Source organism: Symphalangus syndactylus, chromosome 6 (assembly GCF_028878055.3).
Source record: "Symphalangus syndactylus isolate Jambi chromosome 6, NHGRI_mSymSyn1-v2.1_pri, whole genome shotgun sequence".
Classification (NCBI taxonomy): domain Eukaryota; kingdom Metazoa; phylum Chordata; class Mammalia; order Primates; family Hylobatidae; genus Symphalangus; species Symphalangus syndactylus.
Genome location: NC_072428.2, coordinates 107,951,822 through 107,967,798, shown reverse-complemented (window position 1 = coordinate 107,967,798; position 15,977 = coordinate 107,951,822). Strand labels below are relative to the sequence as shown.

The 15,977-nt window shown below is 40.1% G+C and overlaps 1 protein-coding gene across 5 annotated transcripts in view; it reads left to right on the top strand.

Moving 5' to 3' along the window:
* CTTNBP2 (cortactin binding protein 2) overlaps nt 1–15,977 on the top strand; it is a 161,731-nt gene that overhangs the window by 98,757 nt on the left and 46,997 nt on the right. For all 5 annotated transcript variants that reach the window (XM_055283789.2, XM_055283787.2, XM_055283792.2 and 2 more), the window contains 2 exons: nt 7,234–7,351; nt 13,677–13,952. In XM_055283789.2, the coding sequence (XP_055139764.1) occupies nt 7,234–7,351; nt 13,677–13,952 (394 nt within the window). The remainder of the gene's footprint in view (nt 1–7,233; nt 7,352–13,676; nt 13,953–15,977) is intronic.

The window sequence follows — 15,977 nt, the reverse complement described above, 5'->3', positions numbered from 1 at the left end:
GCTTGCCACCCTCCACTCACCTCCTGCTGTGCGGCCTGGTTCCTAACAGGCCACGGACTGGTACTGGTCTGTGACCGGGGGTTTGGGGACCCCTGACATAGTTCATCTAGTCAATTTCCCTTGTGTTGTAGATACTCTTTATCTACAACAAATGGGAAATGGGTAACTAATTCCTGAAGATCAAATTCCCAAATCTGTCCTTTTTCCACGTTAGCCCCTGGTCTTTTTTCCAATGGTTAAGAAATTTGTGCAGACCACCATTAAATGTTATCGGAAAACGTCTCTCTACACCTGCCTGACTGTTCCAGAGAGGCTGCTGAACTAAGGATAAGCCTTTGTTTCCATCATTTCATGTGAATAGATACATGAGTTTCTTAACGAAACTTCTGTTCTGTCATGAAACCATTGACATGTTAGTTTCCTGCAACCAAAACAAATTTAGGAGATTGTCTGGATTTGAGTGGTTCTGTTGTTGAAGTTCATATACCCAGAGATTTTTTTCACTGGGGGGACTGCGTGAATTTTTGACTACAGGAAGAGGTTATACTTCTCGCGTATGTGTTGCCGAAGCCAGTGGCTTCCTGTCACTTCTGCTTTTGCTCAGTCTCCCTGGGTGTTTTAACAAGTTGATGATTTAATGCAAACTCCTCTCTCCCTGGGCTTCCAGAACACTGCCCTTTTCTCGCTTCCTCTCCAACTTTGCTGACCAGGCTTTCTATTTGTTTTTCTGCTTTTTGTTTTTTGGGGTGTGTGTGTGTGTGTGTGTGTGTGTGTGTACTTTAACTCTAAGCAACTCCCAAGCTTTATTCTCAGCTGCCTACTCCTATTTTCTAAGAGCTTATCCAGTCTTTCAGGAGTCAACTGTGACTCCTGCAGTAACTGGTCCCAAACCCATATCTCCATATCTGCCTTTTTACTTGTCCTCCAGGCATTCATCTCCAGCATCCTGGAGGTCATCTCTGGGCAGGCCCACTGTCCTCTGATCAGGTGGTAGCCCTCTTGTTACCCACTTTAGATCATTTTTTTGTGTTAGGATTGCTATCTGCCTGATGCATTGTTAGCTTTTAGCCATATGAGAGTCAGACGTTTCCACTCACACTGTAGCAGCCACCTCGGTCCTCCGGGAGGTCTCCATGAGGTATGTGCAAAGGTCCACATGACGCCCCAACATTTGGATTCCATCTTCCTGGGAATTGGATGCAACAAGAACAAGATAATAGGAGTCACTAAAGTTATTCATTGTCGCATGGAGTTGGGTAGCTAGTTTAGAAAAGAGAAAATTAGATAAGGTGCCTGCAAAAGGCACAAAGTCATTGGAACTAGATTTTAATCATGATAAATAGAAATCTGTTCTTTGAACTCTGTTGTAATGCTTTTGATTATCTATGGTTATTTCCTTTTTTCTATTAATTTTTTAAAAAATTGTTCTGGAAAATGCCTTTTTATACTCATTCCCTGTAATGTTCAGTGAAGAGTACTGAATCCTTTCTTACTTTGGACAGAAATGACTGGCAGAATCCTGAAGGGAATGTAAACTTGGCTGCCCAGAGTCATGCTCCACCTCTCATCCAAAACATGGGCCATCCAGTGTTTCCCACCAACACCTTTCATGGATCTGGGTTTTGATCCTTTTTCTCGTCACTCTGAACTTCTCACTTGAATGATCTTGTTGATCCGTAGAATATAATCTATAGGGATTCTAAAATCTCATCTCTAGCCCTACTTAAGCATTTTCTGAGTCTGTCTAGGCAGGTCCTTTCCTTGGTAACCAGTGGAACAAACTCCAGTTTTCTCAGTACAACCCTGTTTATGCCTGTCATCCCAGTGTAATTATTAACAGTGCCTCCTTTTACTCTCTAATGTGTTCCAGTTTAAACAGTTATAGGGTAACCCTGTTGGGGACCACATTCACTTTCGCTTCCACCAGACAGCTCCCTTCTAGCACATTCTTGGGCCCTAATGTTTATGCTTCTTGGACAGTCTGCTGCAATTCTTGCTTCTCCTCTCTTACTCCAATAGCATCACCTGGCATTTGTTTACTTGCTCCATCTTCCTAACTTAAAGAACTTAAATGATCAACACAACTCTTGATTTACTCTTTTACGAATAAATTTGGAATGACTTGCCTCCTCCATAGTCTTGTCAGCGCTGCCCTAAGGGAGCCCTCATTATCTGCTGTCTGGTCACCTTCATGGTACTGCCGTGGTCTCATCACGTTCGGTCTCTCTGCTTCCCTTACATTGCCATGTGAGGGGCCTTTCTAACAGGTGAACGTGGTGATGTAATTACCTGCTTCTTGTCTTCCCAAGCCTCTATCACTTCCAAGGCACGGATGCCTATCATGACAGTCAAGTCCCTTCCTGATCTGGCCTTGGTCTGCTCCCCTAGACACACTTCTGTCTCCTTCCTTAGTGTGTGTTAGGCTTTGACCACACACGACCAGCCAATGTGCAAACATCCTGTGCTCTCCCCACTCCCTGCCTTTGTATCTGCTACTGCCATTACCTCAAATGGCCTCTTCTCCTGTCCTGACCCCTGTCTGCCTGGAAAACATTTCAGCTTGTCTTGGCTTCTTGGAGTTAGGTGTTCCCAGGATACCTCTCCACACTTTGCTTAGAGAGCATGTACTTTATTGTAATTGTTTGCATGCCTCTCTGCCTCTCTGTCTCCTCTGAACAGTTACTTTTTAATCCTTATATATACTGTGTCCAGCAGAGTCTGTGGCCCAAAAGTACTAAATGTTTGCTGAGTCAGTAAGAGAATGGACTACTATATTTTCTTAACTGGTCTCCTTGCTGTAACTCTCGTCCTTGCTGTCGCTCTCGTCCTTTCCAATGTAATCTTTCAGTACAATTGCTTTTCAGAACATGGCACTTTCCTTCCCAAACACATCCTCTTGCCTACAGAAAAGCATTCAAAGTGCATAGCACTCAGCCCTTCACAGCAGCCAACTTCATCTTTGGCCATGCACACCTAACTCTACCTTCTTGCTCCTGTCGTTATTTCCCACATTAACAGCTTTCATCTCCCCAGCCTTGTAAAGCAGCAGTTACACCCCAAGGTTGTTCTCAGCACTTGAGCTGGGCTTTAAACATATAATTGCAAACTTTTTTCACTTTCTTTCCCTCTGCTCAATCTCAAACTCTTGCCTCCCTGCTCTGACTTTGATTTTTATCTCTAGCTCTCTGGACTTGGGGTTTCTACTGAATTTCCTGGGCACTGGTACCTTGCTTCTCAGCTCTGCCTAAAGGAGCCTGGCACTTCCCTCACCCCTCAACCTCTCCTCTGTTCTTGGTGCATAGTAATGGATCCTTCTGTTTCAGCTGGACCCATGGGCACCCAGCATAAAGACAGCATTCTCCAGTCCCCATTGCAGGGAACTATGGCCAAATACTTGAGTTCCGGCAAGTGGAATGTGAGTGCATGTGAAAGCTGAGGCCTAAACTACTTCTTTAAAAGGTCTCTGTTATAGCAGATGTCTCCATATCCTAATAGGAATTTAGCTTAAACTCATCCATCTAGATCCCTGTCTCCGTATCACTTGGGTAGGACATCCTGCCCAGTTTAGGGCCCCGGGACTCTATTTCCAGAAGCAGGGACTGGGATCACAGCATTTGTCCTCTTCACACAATCCCATTCAACAAGGAGAGAGTGTAGATACTTCTCTCCCTCTTTACTTCCTCCTGCTCCTCCATAAAGTAAAACTGTACTCATTGCTTCACCAGCCCCTTTTCTGAGTGTATCAGGACACTTTGCATTCCTCTCTGAGACATGGAACTGCTCTACCTTATTCACCATCAGGACCCTCAGCCCTCATAATAGCCCCTGGCCCAAAGGGGCTTTGTGCCTTACTTACAAATTGTTGTGAGGGCTAAACGAACATTGAATACTTGCAAAGTGTGGAATGTGCCTGGAACTTAGTATGCGCTCAAATAGTTGTTGTAGCTGTTGGTGTTAAGTGTCAGTAGGGCCAAAGTTTTCACATTCTTTGAGTTCCCCATGCAGCCAGCACACACTGCAGAATTTACACTTGTAGTAGTGTTTGGCTTTGTGCTACCTTCATGGGGACTGACATTCATGCTTCCTTAAAGAGAAAGTCACTGCTTATGTTCCGGCCCACTGACCTACCTGAATGTAATAAAAATTAGAAATAACCTACTTTGAAGGTCAGAAATAAAAGACTCTCAGTTCGGGAGTATTGCAAACTTGTGTTACCCCTTTTATCATTTGTGTTTGTAATTTGAAGTAACAACACTTAAATTGTCTTGAGATTAGTGACATTTGTTATGTGCTATAGTACCTCACCAGTTAACTGGATATTTGGACTGTTTTCTAGCTGGTGATGATGATGTTGATTATAGTAATAATAATAGCTACTAATAAATATTGGGAGTTTAGTACAGACCAAGAATATAAGAACTTTGTGTACATCTTTCATTTAAGTCATGTTAGCCTTATGAGATATAGATACTTGAAATACAGATAGAGAAATGAAAGCAGGAAAATGTTAAATGATTCAGCAACAGTGGTAGATACAGTCATTTTGGTTGGCAGGATTAGAATCCAGGTCTGCTGTGGCTCTTACCTACATTTACTGCAAATTCTAACTTGCAAAATAAATGTGTGATTTTTATCATTTATCATCTTGAGAATTCACTAAGTTTAGTGCTCAGATTGCTTTCTATTTAAGTTTCTAATTGGAGTTCATTTCTAAATCAACATTATCTTATTCATTTACTGATTTTGTCCAAATTAGTAATAACAAATTGATGTGAATTGACATTTATTTATCTGACTTTTTGTTCTGTTAATTTCTTAGCGATTTCTTAAATCTGAACTGTAGACTTGTGAAAGCCAGACTTCCAGACTTTTCTTTAAGATTTGCTTTTTTAATGGCCACATAATAATTGTACAGACTGCCAGACTTAAATGGCAAGTTTTAGAGAGATCCCTCTAACCTGAACAGGGCCAGGTGGGGAGAAACAAATGTCCTAGTTGCTTCCCTTTGCAAGCAGGCAGATTTTCTTTACTCAGGAAACCCAAGGCCCAGTTTCCCATCCTTCCACCATCCAAGAAGATTCTGTCTGTCAGCTTTACCCTCAGAGCAGCACTGGCTTCCTGTTGAAGTTTCCCTGAATTGGCGGTTTCTGCTTACTTTTTTGTTTTTCTTTCTGGCCCTTAGGGACTCACTGTACTTTCTAGCCAACTCATTATTGCATTTAAAAGTGTGTTTCAGAGGCAACATGAAGCAACTGGAACTCATGTCTACTCCTTGTGGAAGTGCATATTGGCGTAGGCACTTTTGAAAGCTCTTTGCAGTATGGACTAACGTAGAACATGTGCATGCCCTGTGCACAGCAGTCCAGCTCTACTATATACTGAACACCAAACATGTGTCCACCACAGGACATGTACTAGAATGTTTATAGCGGAACATCAATGTTCATCAACAAGAGAACGGATAAGTAAATTGTGGTATACCACAATGGAATATAATGGAATCCCACATAGTAATCATGTTTTAATGAAGATGAATTCTGACTACTCCCAACACACAGAAGAATCTTAGAGACATTATGTTGAATGAAAGAGGCCAAATATAAAAATTCACCTACATACAGTATGATTCCATTTATATAGAGTTCACAAATAGACCAAACCAATCTCTAATATTAGAAATCAGATAGTAGTTGCCTCTGGAGGTGGGGGGGGAGTTAATTGTTGAGATGGAGTACAAAAGGGGCTTCCAAAGTGCTCCTTCCACAAGTATGTGTGCTTTGTGATAATGCTTCAAGTTATACACTTCTATGTGGATATTATATTTCTTTCTTTCTTTTTTTTTTTTTTTGAGACAGAGTCTTGCTTTGTCACCCAGGCTGGAATGCAGTGGCATGATCTTGGCTCACTGCAACCTCCGCCTCCTGGGTTCAAGCGATTCTCCTGCCTCAGCCTCTGGGGTAGCTGGGATTACAGGCGCCCACCACCATGTCTGGTTAGTTTTTGTATTTTTGGTAGGATGGGGTTTCACCATGTTGGCCAGGCCAGGCTGGTCTGGAACTCCTGACCTAAAGTGGTCCACCTGCCTCAGCCTCCCAAAGTGCTGGGATTACAGACATGAACCACCACACCCAGCCAGATATGGTATTTGTTTTAAAAGTATTTTATATTAGAAAGGAAAAAGGTATATTTTAAAAGTGGATGTAAGGGTGTGCTACAGAAAGATAAGAAAAGGCTATTCAAGATGACCTGGTTTAATATGTTGTTAGAACTGCAAGACAGCCCCATGCCTCTGAGTGGGTGTGTGTGCGTGTGTGTGTGTGTGTTTAAGGGAGTCATGGTGGGCAGGGCATTGCTTGTTGTGGTTATTAGTTCCTTTTCATGCTTTCTGGTCTATTCATTTTTCTCCTTAGCCTTGTGGGAAATTAGCCAACAAATCTTCAAGTGGTAAACATTGATATAGGAGAGTTCCTTGGTAAATATCCTGATGTAATACCTTGCCATGTGCTTATTTATTAGAAAATTTATGTATATATATTGTCTCTTACTTTGCATTTGAAAAAATATGGAGGACTAAGACTTTTCAGTTCGTAGTTCTACTTTTTGAATGGAGATTTCCTTAAGCAACACAGAAGAAGAAAAAGCTGAAAAGGAAAGGTAGCATAACTTCAACATCTATAGGGAATGTTTTTCTAAAATCTCAATCAACATGATGTGCATATTTTTCAAATAAAATATGGCAAGGTAACATCTCAAATACAAATATGCTTATGAGGACTCTTAGAATTGTTAAAATTAGGGCCCTGCACTTACATTACCAGGAAAGCAGTTTATAGTCTAGAAGACAGCAAGGTACATCCCATTATAGCAAAAGTCTTTTTGTTTTCTATTGCCAAATTACCATAAAAGGAGAATGTCTGCTGAAATTAATTTTGTTCTTAATTTCAATCTGCAGACTGATTAGCAAGCTATTTTTTTTCTTGAAACCTAAGAAGCTGTTCTGTGGAAAAATGTTATGAGCCTATCATTTGCATTTAAATAAGCGCTCTTTGTTTTGCATTTCTAGACATTGTTTAATCTAAGATTAATCTGTATATTGGGATTGATGGAATTGAAATAAGATTTATAGCTGTGAATTCTTGATTTGATTGTTATAGGCAACTGGCTTTTCCTTTGGGTTTTGCACTCAAGTTAATTCATTTGGACTTGAAGGTAATAGAGCTCTTGTCTTTACAGAACTGCCTAGAAATCTTGTGTAGGCATGGAGGGCTTGAGCCAGAAAGGAGAGACAAGTGCAATCGGACCGTGCATGATGTTGCCACTGATGACTGCAAGCATTTGCTGGAGAATCTGAGTGAGTCATGTTCAGAGCTTATTGTTTATCTTTCCCCTATGCTGCTGGGGCCTCTGGTACAATGGGAAAAACTATTTACATCTTTTGCATGTCCTTTTTAACCTTTTTGGAGCCCTAGCTATGGCAAAAATACTGACTATAAGTGTGATAATTAACTATTTTTCCATATAGAATGACTTTTTGCAGAACTAATTGCTATTCAAGTAATGCTGGCTCCTCCTTGTATTTTGCTGACCTAGGAGAGCAATCTAAATATTTATTGCATTTTTCTTCTGACTTAGATGGTCTTTCTAGACATTAGGCTGGCAGGATATGAGAAATCCCAGCTCCGTACCCTGCATCTGCTGATTGTATGAAGCAGGCAAGTTGATTGTCTCCCAGCACCTGGTCGCCTACTTTTCTATGAAGATAATTGATCATCTTTTGGGTCCCTTCCAGCTCCAAGAGTATATGCTCCTCAGGCATATCTTATAAAGGCTCACTTGTGGGTTTATGAGTGTGGAGTATAGACCTTACAAAACACCATGACCTCTTATATTAAGATTATCGCCCAATCCATCCAGTCAGCCAGCTGTATCAGTAATTCAATTTTAGGATAAGCAGAATTTTAAAAATTGAAATGTTTTTATCTTCAACCTAATACATATATATTTTTATTTTGTGAAGAAAATTTCAGAATGGTAAGGAAGCATGTATGCAAACTGTGTAAGTATACTTTAATATAAAATATAAAAGAGAATCATAGAAATTCTCTTTAAACCTGAGTGGGTTTTTTTGGTTGACAGAAGGCTTTGTTTATCGTTAAAGCCTAGGTTTCGGGACCTTAAACTTTTGAATCACTGCTCAGTGTCTGAAACAGTGTCTTATATAGAATTTCTCTAAAATAGATCTCTTATTACAAGCTGATGCTAACCTAATAACAAACATGGAAAACTTTCTGTTGGGCTAAAATTTTATTATGGAATGTAAATGCTATCATTTAATTATATTCCACTTTTTGATATTAAACATTTAAAAAATAGAAGGAATAAATGTATATAGCTATGGTATCTTAGATGTGAAAAATATGAAGCATATTGGCATGGCTGGGATAGATGTGTGATTAGAGGTGGGGAATTGGAAGGATGAGACAGCGCAATTGATATTTTGGGCAGTTTAATGCTCATTTCAGTAGTTTTGACCTCATGTGGCACTCAAAGATGAGCCAATGAGATTGTTGATAGTGCATAATATGATACAAACGGTATTTTGGAATTTTGTAGGCAGCTCTTTGTGGGACAAATCAACCTATAGAGAGTCTGGAAACAGATCAAGCATCAAAAAGTTTTAATGATGTGTCCTCAGTTGGTCCAGGGTGGAGGAGAGGGAAATGGTATATAATGAGGAGAGGGATGGGAGATCCTAAAATTGAGGATTAGGGAGGACTTTATGAGATAAAAGACTGTTATGGGAGACCTGAGTATAGTTTCTATCTCGGACATGTTAGCAGGATTTGCAGGTGCACATCCTGTGGAAGACTGGACATTAGGTAGTGTGATTTAAGGGAAAGGGCATCTGAATCCCAGTACCCAGATGTCTGTGTAATGTCAGGCAAGGTGCTTAGCCTTCTCTCACCTCAGTCTGCTCACCTGTTAATAGGGTTAGTAATTATTCGTATACCTGAGTGCAAAAGAGTGGATTGTTTCTTACGGTCTTTCTAAGATTCCAATTCTGACAATCCGAGAGAAGTAAAAAAGACAGGATATGCATTTAGATTATGATTACTTCCATAAGGCTGATGATAAAAGCTGTGAATGCAAATGAACTATAGAAAGTAAGTGGGGCCAGGTGCGATGGCTCACGCCTGTAATCCCAGCACTTTGGGAGGCTGAGGTGGGTGGATCACCTGAGGTCGGGAGTTCGAGACCAGCCTGACCAACATAGAGAAACCCCGTCTCTACTAAAACATACAAAATTATCTGGGCGTGGTGGCATATGCCTGTAATTCCAGCTACTCAGGAGGCTGAGGCAGGAGAATTCCTTGAACCCAGGAGGTAGAGGTTGCAGTGAGCCAAGATAGCGCCACTGCACTCCAGCCTGGGTGACAGAGTGAGACTCCATCTCAAAAAAAAAAAAAAAAAAAAAAAAAAAAGAAACTGAAGAACAGAATATGTCAAAGAAGAACAAAGATGCACAATTATTTTCATTTATTCAACAAACTACTCCTCGCCTAAGCACGTAGCTAGAAGCACTCTTGCACGTGTGTACCAAGAGACATGAAAATGTGTGTTGCAGCATTGTGTGTAATACTAGAAAACTGAAAGCACTCTAAATGGACATGTATTAGGGAATGGATAAATAGAATAAACTGTAGAAAATTCATATTTTAAAGGTAACAAGTAGCACTTAAAATAAATTTTATCTATATAAATCACCTTAAATACATTAAAAAAATGTTGAGTGAAGAAGTCAGTTATAAAAGGACACATAAAACCATCTGTGTAAAAGTTTAAAAATACAACTCCAAGCCTATATTTGTTATAAGTACCACTAAATGAGGCAAAGTGTAAAAATATGCATAGGGGAGGTAAGAGCTTCCCTATGGAAGATTTAAGTGAAAATTGAAGGGCTGAGCCAAGAAAGAGTGGAAAATAGAGCCATTCCAGGTGAACTAGCAGCATATCTGGAGGCACTGAAGGGAATGTGCTTTGGAGTCTTTAGAGGTATTAGCTATATCTGCAGTGCTGGGGAGAGGAGGGAGATGAATATGGGAAGTCTAGAGTCAGGTCATAAAAGGTCTTGTATTCCTTTTGACTCAATCTTCTGTGTAAGTTTTGATGCAGTCCTGTGGACATGAATGAAAAACTGAATGATTATAAGTGAGGAAGTAAGAGGTAGCTAATGGGGAAATAATTGTCTTGATCTTGATACACAGGGTACCATAGATGGGGAGCATGACTGGTACCTAGTAAGAGAGAAGGAGGCCTGAATAAGCCAGGGAGTCACAGGGCTGGAGAAACAGGGTCATGGGGTCATGGTTCAAGTCATAGGTGTGCTATGAGACAGGAATGATACATAGGGTGAGGGGAAAAGCAAACTGAAGGCCAAGCCCAAAGAAACCCCCATTTTTAGGTCAGAAAATATTTTTAAAAAATTACTCTTAAAGAAGATTGGGAAATAGGAAGGACAAGAGCCAAAAAATAATGGTATATGGTCAGGCATGGTGGCTCATGCCTGCAATCCCAGCATTTGAGGAGGCTGAGGCAGGAGGATTTCTTGAGCCCAGGAGTTCAAGACCAGTCTGGGCAACGTGACAAAACTCCATCTCTTCAAAAAATAAAAATAAATTGCCAAGCATGGTGGCACGTGCCTGTAGTCCCAACTGTTCTCTATTCCGTGGGTGCTGAGGTGAGAGGATTACCTGAGCCAGGGAGGTCAAGGCTGCAGTGAGACAAGGTGGCACCACTGCCCCCCAGCCTGGGTGACAGAGAAAGACCCCATATCAAAAAAAAAAAGAAAAAGAAAAAGAAAAAGAAAACAATAGTGTAATTAGATTCGAGTTAGGAGAGCTTTCCAACAGGAAGAAGTAATTTAATAGTATCACATTCCCTGGACTGTAAGGGTTAAAAAGAGTCAATTGCGTTTGGCAAATATAAGTTACTGCTAACAAGGAGACAAATTTCATGCAGTTACATAGACAGAAGCTGATTTTTTAAGCTGAGAATAATATGGGAAGGCAATGGAAAAATCTCTGTTAGAATAGTTTTCTTCATCCATTGAATAGACACCTTTTTATTAATTCATTGAACATACGCTTATTGAGCTGCTGTTGTGCCATTCACTGTCTTAGCCACTTGATGTAAGTCAGAAAATTTTTAAGAAGATTGTTCTCATCCTGAAGCTTATAGTCTAACATTAAGAGATAAAATGAACAATAAACATAAGAAAAATTTATTTTTTGGCATTGTGAGGTGGTGAGATATGCTATGGAAAAGACTAAGGGGGATGAGGATTGTAAGGGTGCATTTCAGCTTTTAAAATGGTGGCCAAGTTTGCCTCACTGATGAGACATTGAAGCCAAGGCTTGAAGGAGGTGAACAGGGCAGCTATGTGGATATCTAAGGTAGGAAAAGCTCCTGCTTTAGCACCAGTTGGACAGAGGCCTGAGGTAGCAGCATTCCTGTTGTGTCTGAGGAACTGCAAGGAGGGCAGGGTGACTGGGTTAAAAGGAAAGAAAAGCAGGAAGACGGGTCAGAGCAGTAGCCATTTCAGTGTTTGAGTGCAGGAGAGCAGTTAACAGGGTGGAGCGTGGCCTGATCTTGTTGGAATGTGTAGGCCATTGTAAGAACTTAAGGTAGCCATTGTAGTATTCGACTGTAGGAGAGATGGGGTCTGATGCACATTTTAACAGTAGCACTGGCTGCTTTGTTGAGAATCAACTATAGGAAGTCACAGATAAATCAGGAACACCTGTTAGTACATGCACATAGTATTCCAGGTGAGAGACAATTCTGGTGGCTCAGTGTAGGAATGTAGCAGATGAGGTGCTGAGAAGGACTTGGGCTCTGGATACAGCTGAAGGTAGAGTCAACAGAACTTCCTCATGGATTGAATGTGAAGTGTGAGAGAGGGAGGAGATTCATAGATAATTCAAGGTGTTCAGTCTGACCAACTGGCACAATGGAGTTAGGAGGAAAGGCTGTGGTGAAACAGATTTTCTCATGAAGTTGGGGAGTTCAGATTTGGATGCAGGAATTTGAGATGTCTCTTAGGATATCTGTGTGGAGATGTCAAGTCAGCGGGAATTCCCGAGACAAGTGAGAGCTGGGTGAATAAATGTGAAGGTCAGCAGTCTGTCAGTGATATTTAAAGTCATGGGACTGGATGAGATCACTAAGGGAATGAACACGCACAAAATAAATAGAGAAAGGAGCCCCAAAACACACTATCATTAAGAAGTCTGGAAAAGGTGGAGAGAACAACAAAGGAACAACATTAAAGAGCGACCAAGGAGGTACAGGAGATCCAGGAGGAGTATATCAAGGAGCAAAGGGAGATCACTTGTGTCGGATACTGTGGATAAGTCAGATGACTGAGAGTCAGAAAATGGAAAATAAGTAATCCAGCAGTTGGTTAGTTAATGGAGAAATCCCAGTTTAAGAAGAGGATCATATAAACACATGTTGTTTTAAAGCATTTTAATTTTAAAGCATACAAAGTAATTTTTTACCAAAGTTTAGAGGTCTTTAGTATAGGTTCTACTAATTAAAATTTCACGTACTCTTGTTTGAAAAAAACATACCTTTAATGCATCATCTATGATTTCTAATGTTTGACTGCTTAAACACACTTACGAAGCAAACTAAAGGTAATACCTGTCCAGAGATTATTAAACCATTTCTAATTTCATATAGTTGTCCAATTTATACCTCATTAGATAACATTTTTTAGCAGTTCCTAAACTGTCTCTAAAGGATTCAACTTAGTTTTCTTAGGAACAGTAACTCATATTTTATCAATTTATGGAATACTTAATTCAATAATTATAGTCATCAGTTCAGTGAACATAGAATATTTGGAAACAAACACAAGTAACTCATATACAATTCAGTCATGAGAACAGAAGTACGTGGGAGTGCTACCCACTGTGCTGGAGCCTCAGTCAGAGAAATCGGAAAGAGCATTTCAAAAGTTCATTCCTACTACCCTGTTAACCATTTATCAAATACTTACTGGTATTTACCACATGAGAATATGTAAAATCTATTACAAAAGTAAGTTCATTTATTCTTCATACCAACTCGATGTACATTCCCTCCATTTTATGGAAGAAATTGGGGTACAGAGAGATCAAGGCAATTTACAAGAACACACATCTATAGGAGGCTGACCCTGACCTGGGGCTCAACCCAAGGTCTGTGTGATTCTCAGTTACTATCCTAAGCATCCCGACCTGTCCAACTATAACCTGCCTCATCCATGACATTATCTATAAAGGAAAGGAGAATATAGATAACTCAGGGTCAAGGGAGGGTTATAGTTCTTTCAGATTGTTTTTTAAAAAACTTGACAATCTTGCTGATGGGAAAGAGTTAATGAAACAGACAAAGCCAAAGATATAAGGAAAGAGTTCATGCCGCGTGCTTCCAAAGAAACTGAAGAGATTGGGAGACAAAAGTTTACTCCAGTGTAAGAACGTTCAATGTAATGTTATTTAATGAAATAAAATAGCTATCCTTTGGTTTATATTTTTAAATGTTTATATCTGCTTATTTTGTATCATAGTTTTGCTTTTTTTTTTCTGTCCAGATTTTTTTAACTCCTAATTCTTTTACTCTTCTAACAGATGCTCTTAAAATACCCTTAAGGATTTCGGTGGGTGAGATTGAACCAAGCGACTATGGTTCTGATGACTTGGAATGTGAAAACACAATATGTGCTTTAAATATCCGCAAACAGACATCATGGGATGATTTTTCAAAAGCAGTGAGTCAAGCTCTGATAAATCATTTCCAGGCAATCTCTTCTGATGGATGGTGGAGTCTGGAAGACGTGACTTGCAATAACACCACTGATTCCAACATTGGCCTCAGTGCAAGAAGCATACGATCCATCACGCTAGGTATCAGCAGTCCTATGACGAAGAGAAAGTGAAATTTCTGGGTTTATTTTTGTTCATGGGTTTCATAACCTGATTCTGAGTTCATTGATTAAGCACATTCTAAGCTTACTTGTGGCAGCTGCCGGTGCTGAAAAACTTGAGTATTCACAATGTAGCCATTATGTAATGTTGCCTGTTAATATAAAAATGCTTTTATGCCCCAAATAATACTCAAAGAGTAAAAAACATGAAAGCCCTTGATGAGGCTTTGTGATTGCACTTGCTGTTCTAGATAAATGCAAGAAACTAAACACCCCACAGCTGCTTGCTTTTGCACAAGTACTGAACACAGCTCAAAATTTGTTCTTGGGTTGGGCCAGGAGCACTGTAGTGCATTAGTACCTTACCTCCAGGACAGGTTTTCTGATGAAGTCTAGACTTGAAAGAAGCACTTTAATAAAGATATATTCAATGCTCCCACATGGGATGAATCAGGGTAGTAATTGGTTATTTCAATTTGATAGACAGCACAAAACAGATTCCACAGAACTTAAGAGATTTGCTTTCTGCTGAGCATAGTAAGTTCTCTGTAAATATTCGGTGTCCCTGATTAGTTCCTTTCTTCTTGGTCCAGGAGAACTACCGTCTTTGGGAAATCTGCTCCTTTGCAAGGACTGTGTTGGGTGCTTATAAAAGGTCCTTTCGATGGTGTCATTTTATAGATAACTCCGTACAAGATGACTTGCTTGAGAGCACAGAACTAGTGAGCAAAGCAGACAGGATTCAAATCATATTCTGTCGGATAGAAAAACTTGTGTGCTTTCAACAGCACCGTATTAGAAAAGAATGGTCCAAGGTTGAGGGAAAAGTGGGCTTTTTACCATTGCTATTTATCTGTCAGATTATTATATCAGAAAGTGTTTTATTCTGTTTACCCATATATGCTTATTCACTTTCAAAACATGTTACTAGTTTTTGGAGAAGAGTATTCATGACAACTTGATTTTATGGATCTTTGGCATGATCATTAAAATTACTATTATTGGCTGGGCATGGTGGCTTATACCTGTAATCCCAGTGCTTTGGGAGGATGAGGCAGAAGGATCACTTGAGCCCAAGAGTTCAAGACCAGCATGGGCAACATACTGAGACCTCATATTTACAAAACATTTTTTTTTTTAATTAACTAGGTGCGGTCGCATGCACCTGTAGTGCCAGCTCCTCGGAGGCTAAGGTGGGAAGATCCCTTGAGCCCAGGAGTTTGAGGCAGCAGTGAGCTATGATGCAGCCACTGCACTCCAGCCTGAGCCACAAAGACCCTCTCTCTTAAAAAAAAAAAAAAAAAAAAAAAAAAAAAAAAAAAAAGATAGAATTGTTATAATGTACTTAAAATTGTATTAAGAAATGATTCAGTTCTTAGGAACACATTTTGTCCACACATGGAGTATTACTCAAAATGTGGTTCTGGCCCAGGGTCTGATAAACAAAGTCAGTACAACTGTGTTTTGAAGGAAATGGCCCTCCATCAGCCTTCGTTCAGCTAATGTGGAAACTGACAAAGGCAGATGGATATTCACTGCCAACAGATAAGTTTACCTCTGTGAGCGGTGCATGCTAAGGCTTGATTACTGCAGTGTTCGTGCTTGTCTCAGAGGTATAGAGCACCCTAGTAGCATTTCACATCCAAAAATCATTGAGTTTTGTGGATAAAGGGCTTAGTTTAGTGCCTCGCTGTAACCACTTCATAATTGGTAATTATTAGTGTTATTATTGTGTGTATGTAAGTGAGTTTGCTGGATTCATAACCTAAGCTACATGAAAGGAACTTCAGGTCAGCAGATAAGCACAATTACAGGTGAGTGCGTGTATATTGGAGGCATGCTGAGAATAGATATTTAAGAATTGATCTGTGGAAGGAAGAGATGAAAACAAATACTTATTACCAATCACTCCCTAGGGAAGACACCTATGAAGTGGAACCCTTTCAGAACAAGAGTGAGCAGAGGGCCTGCAATGGGAGAAGGCCTGCCTTATTCTGAGCACCTG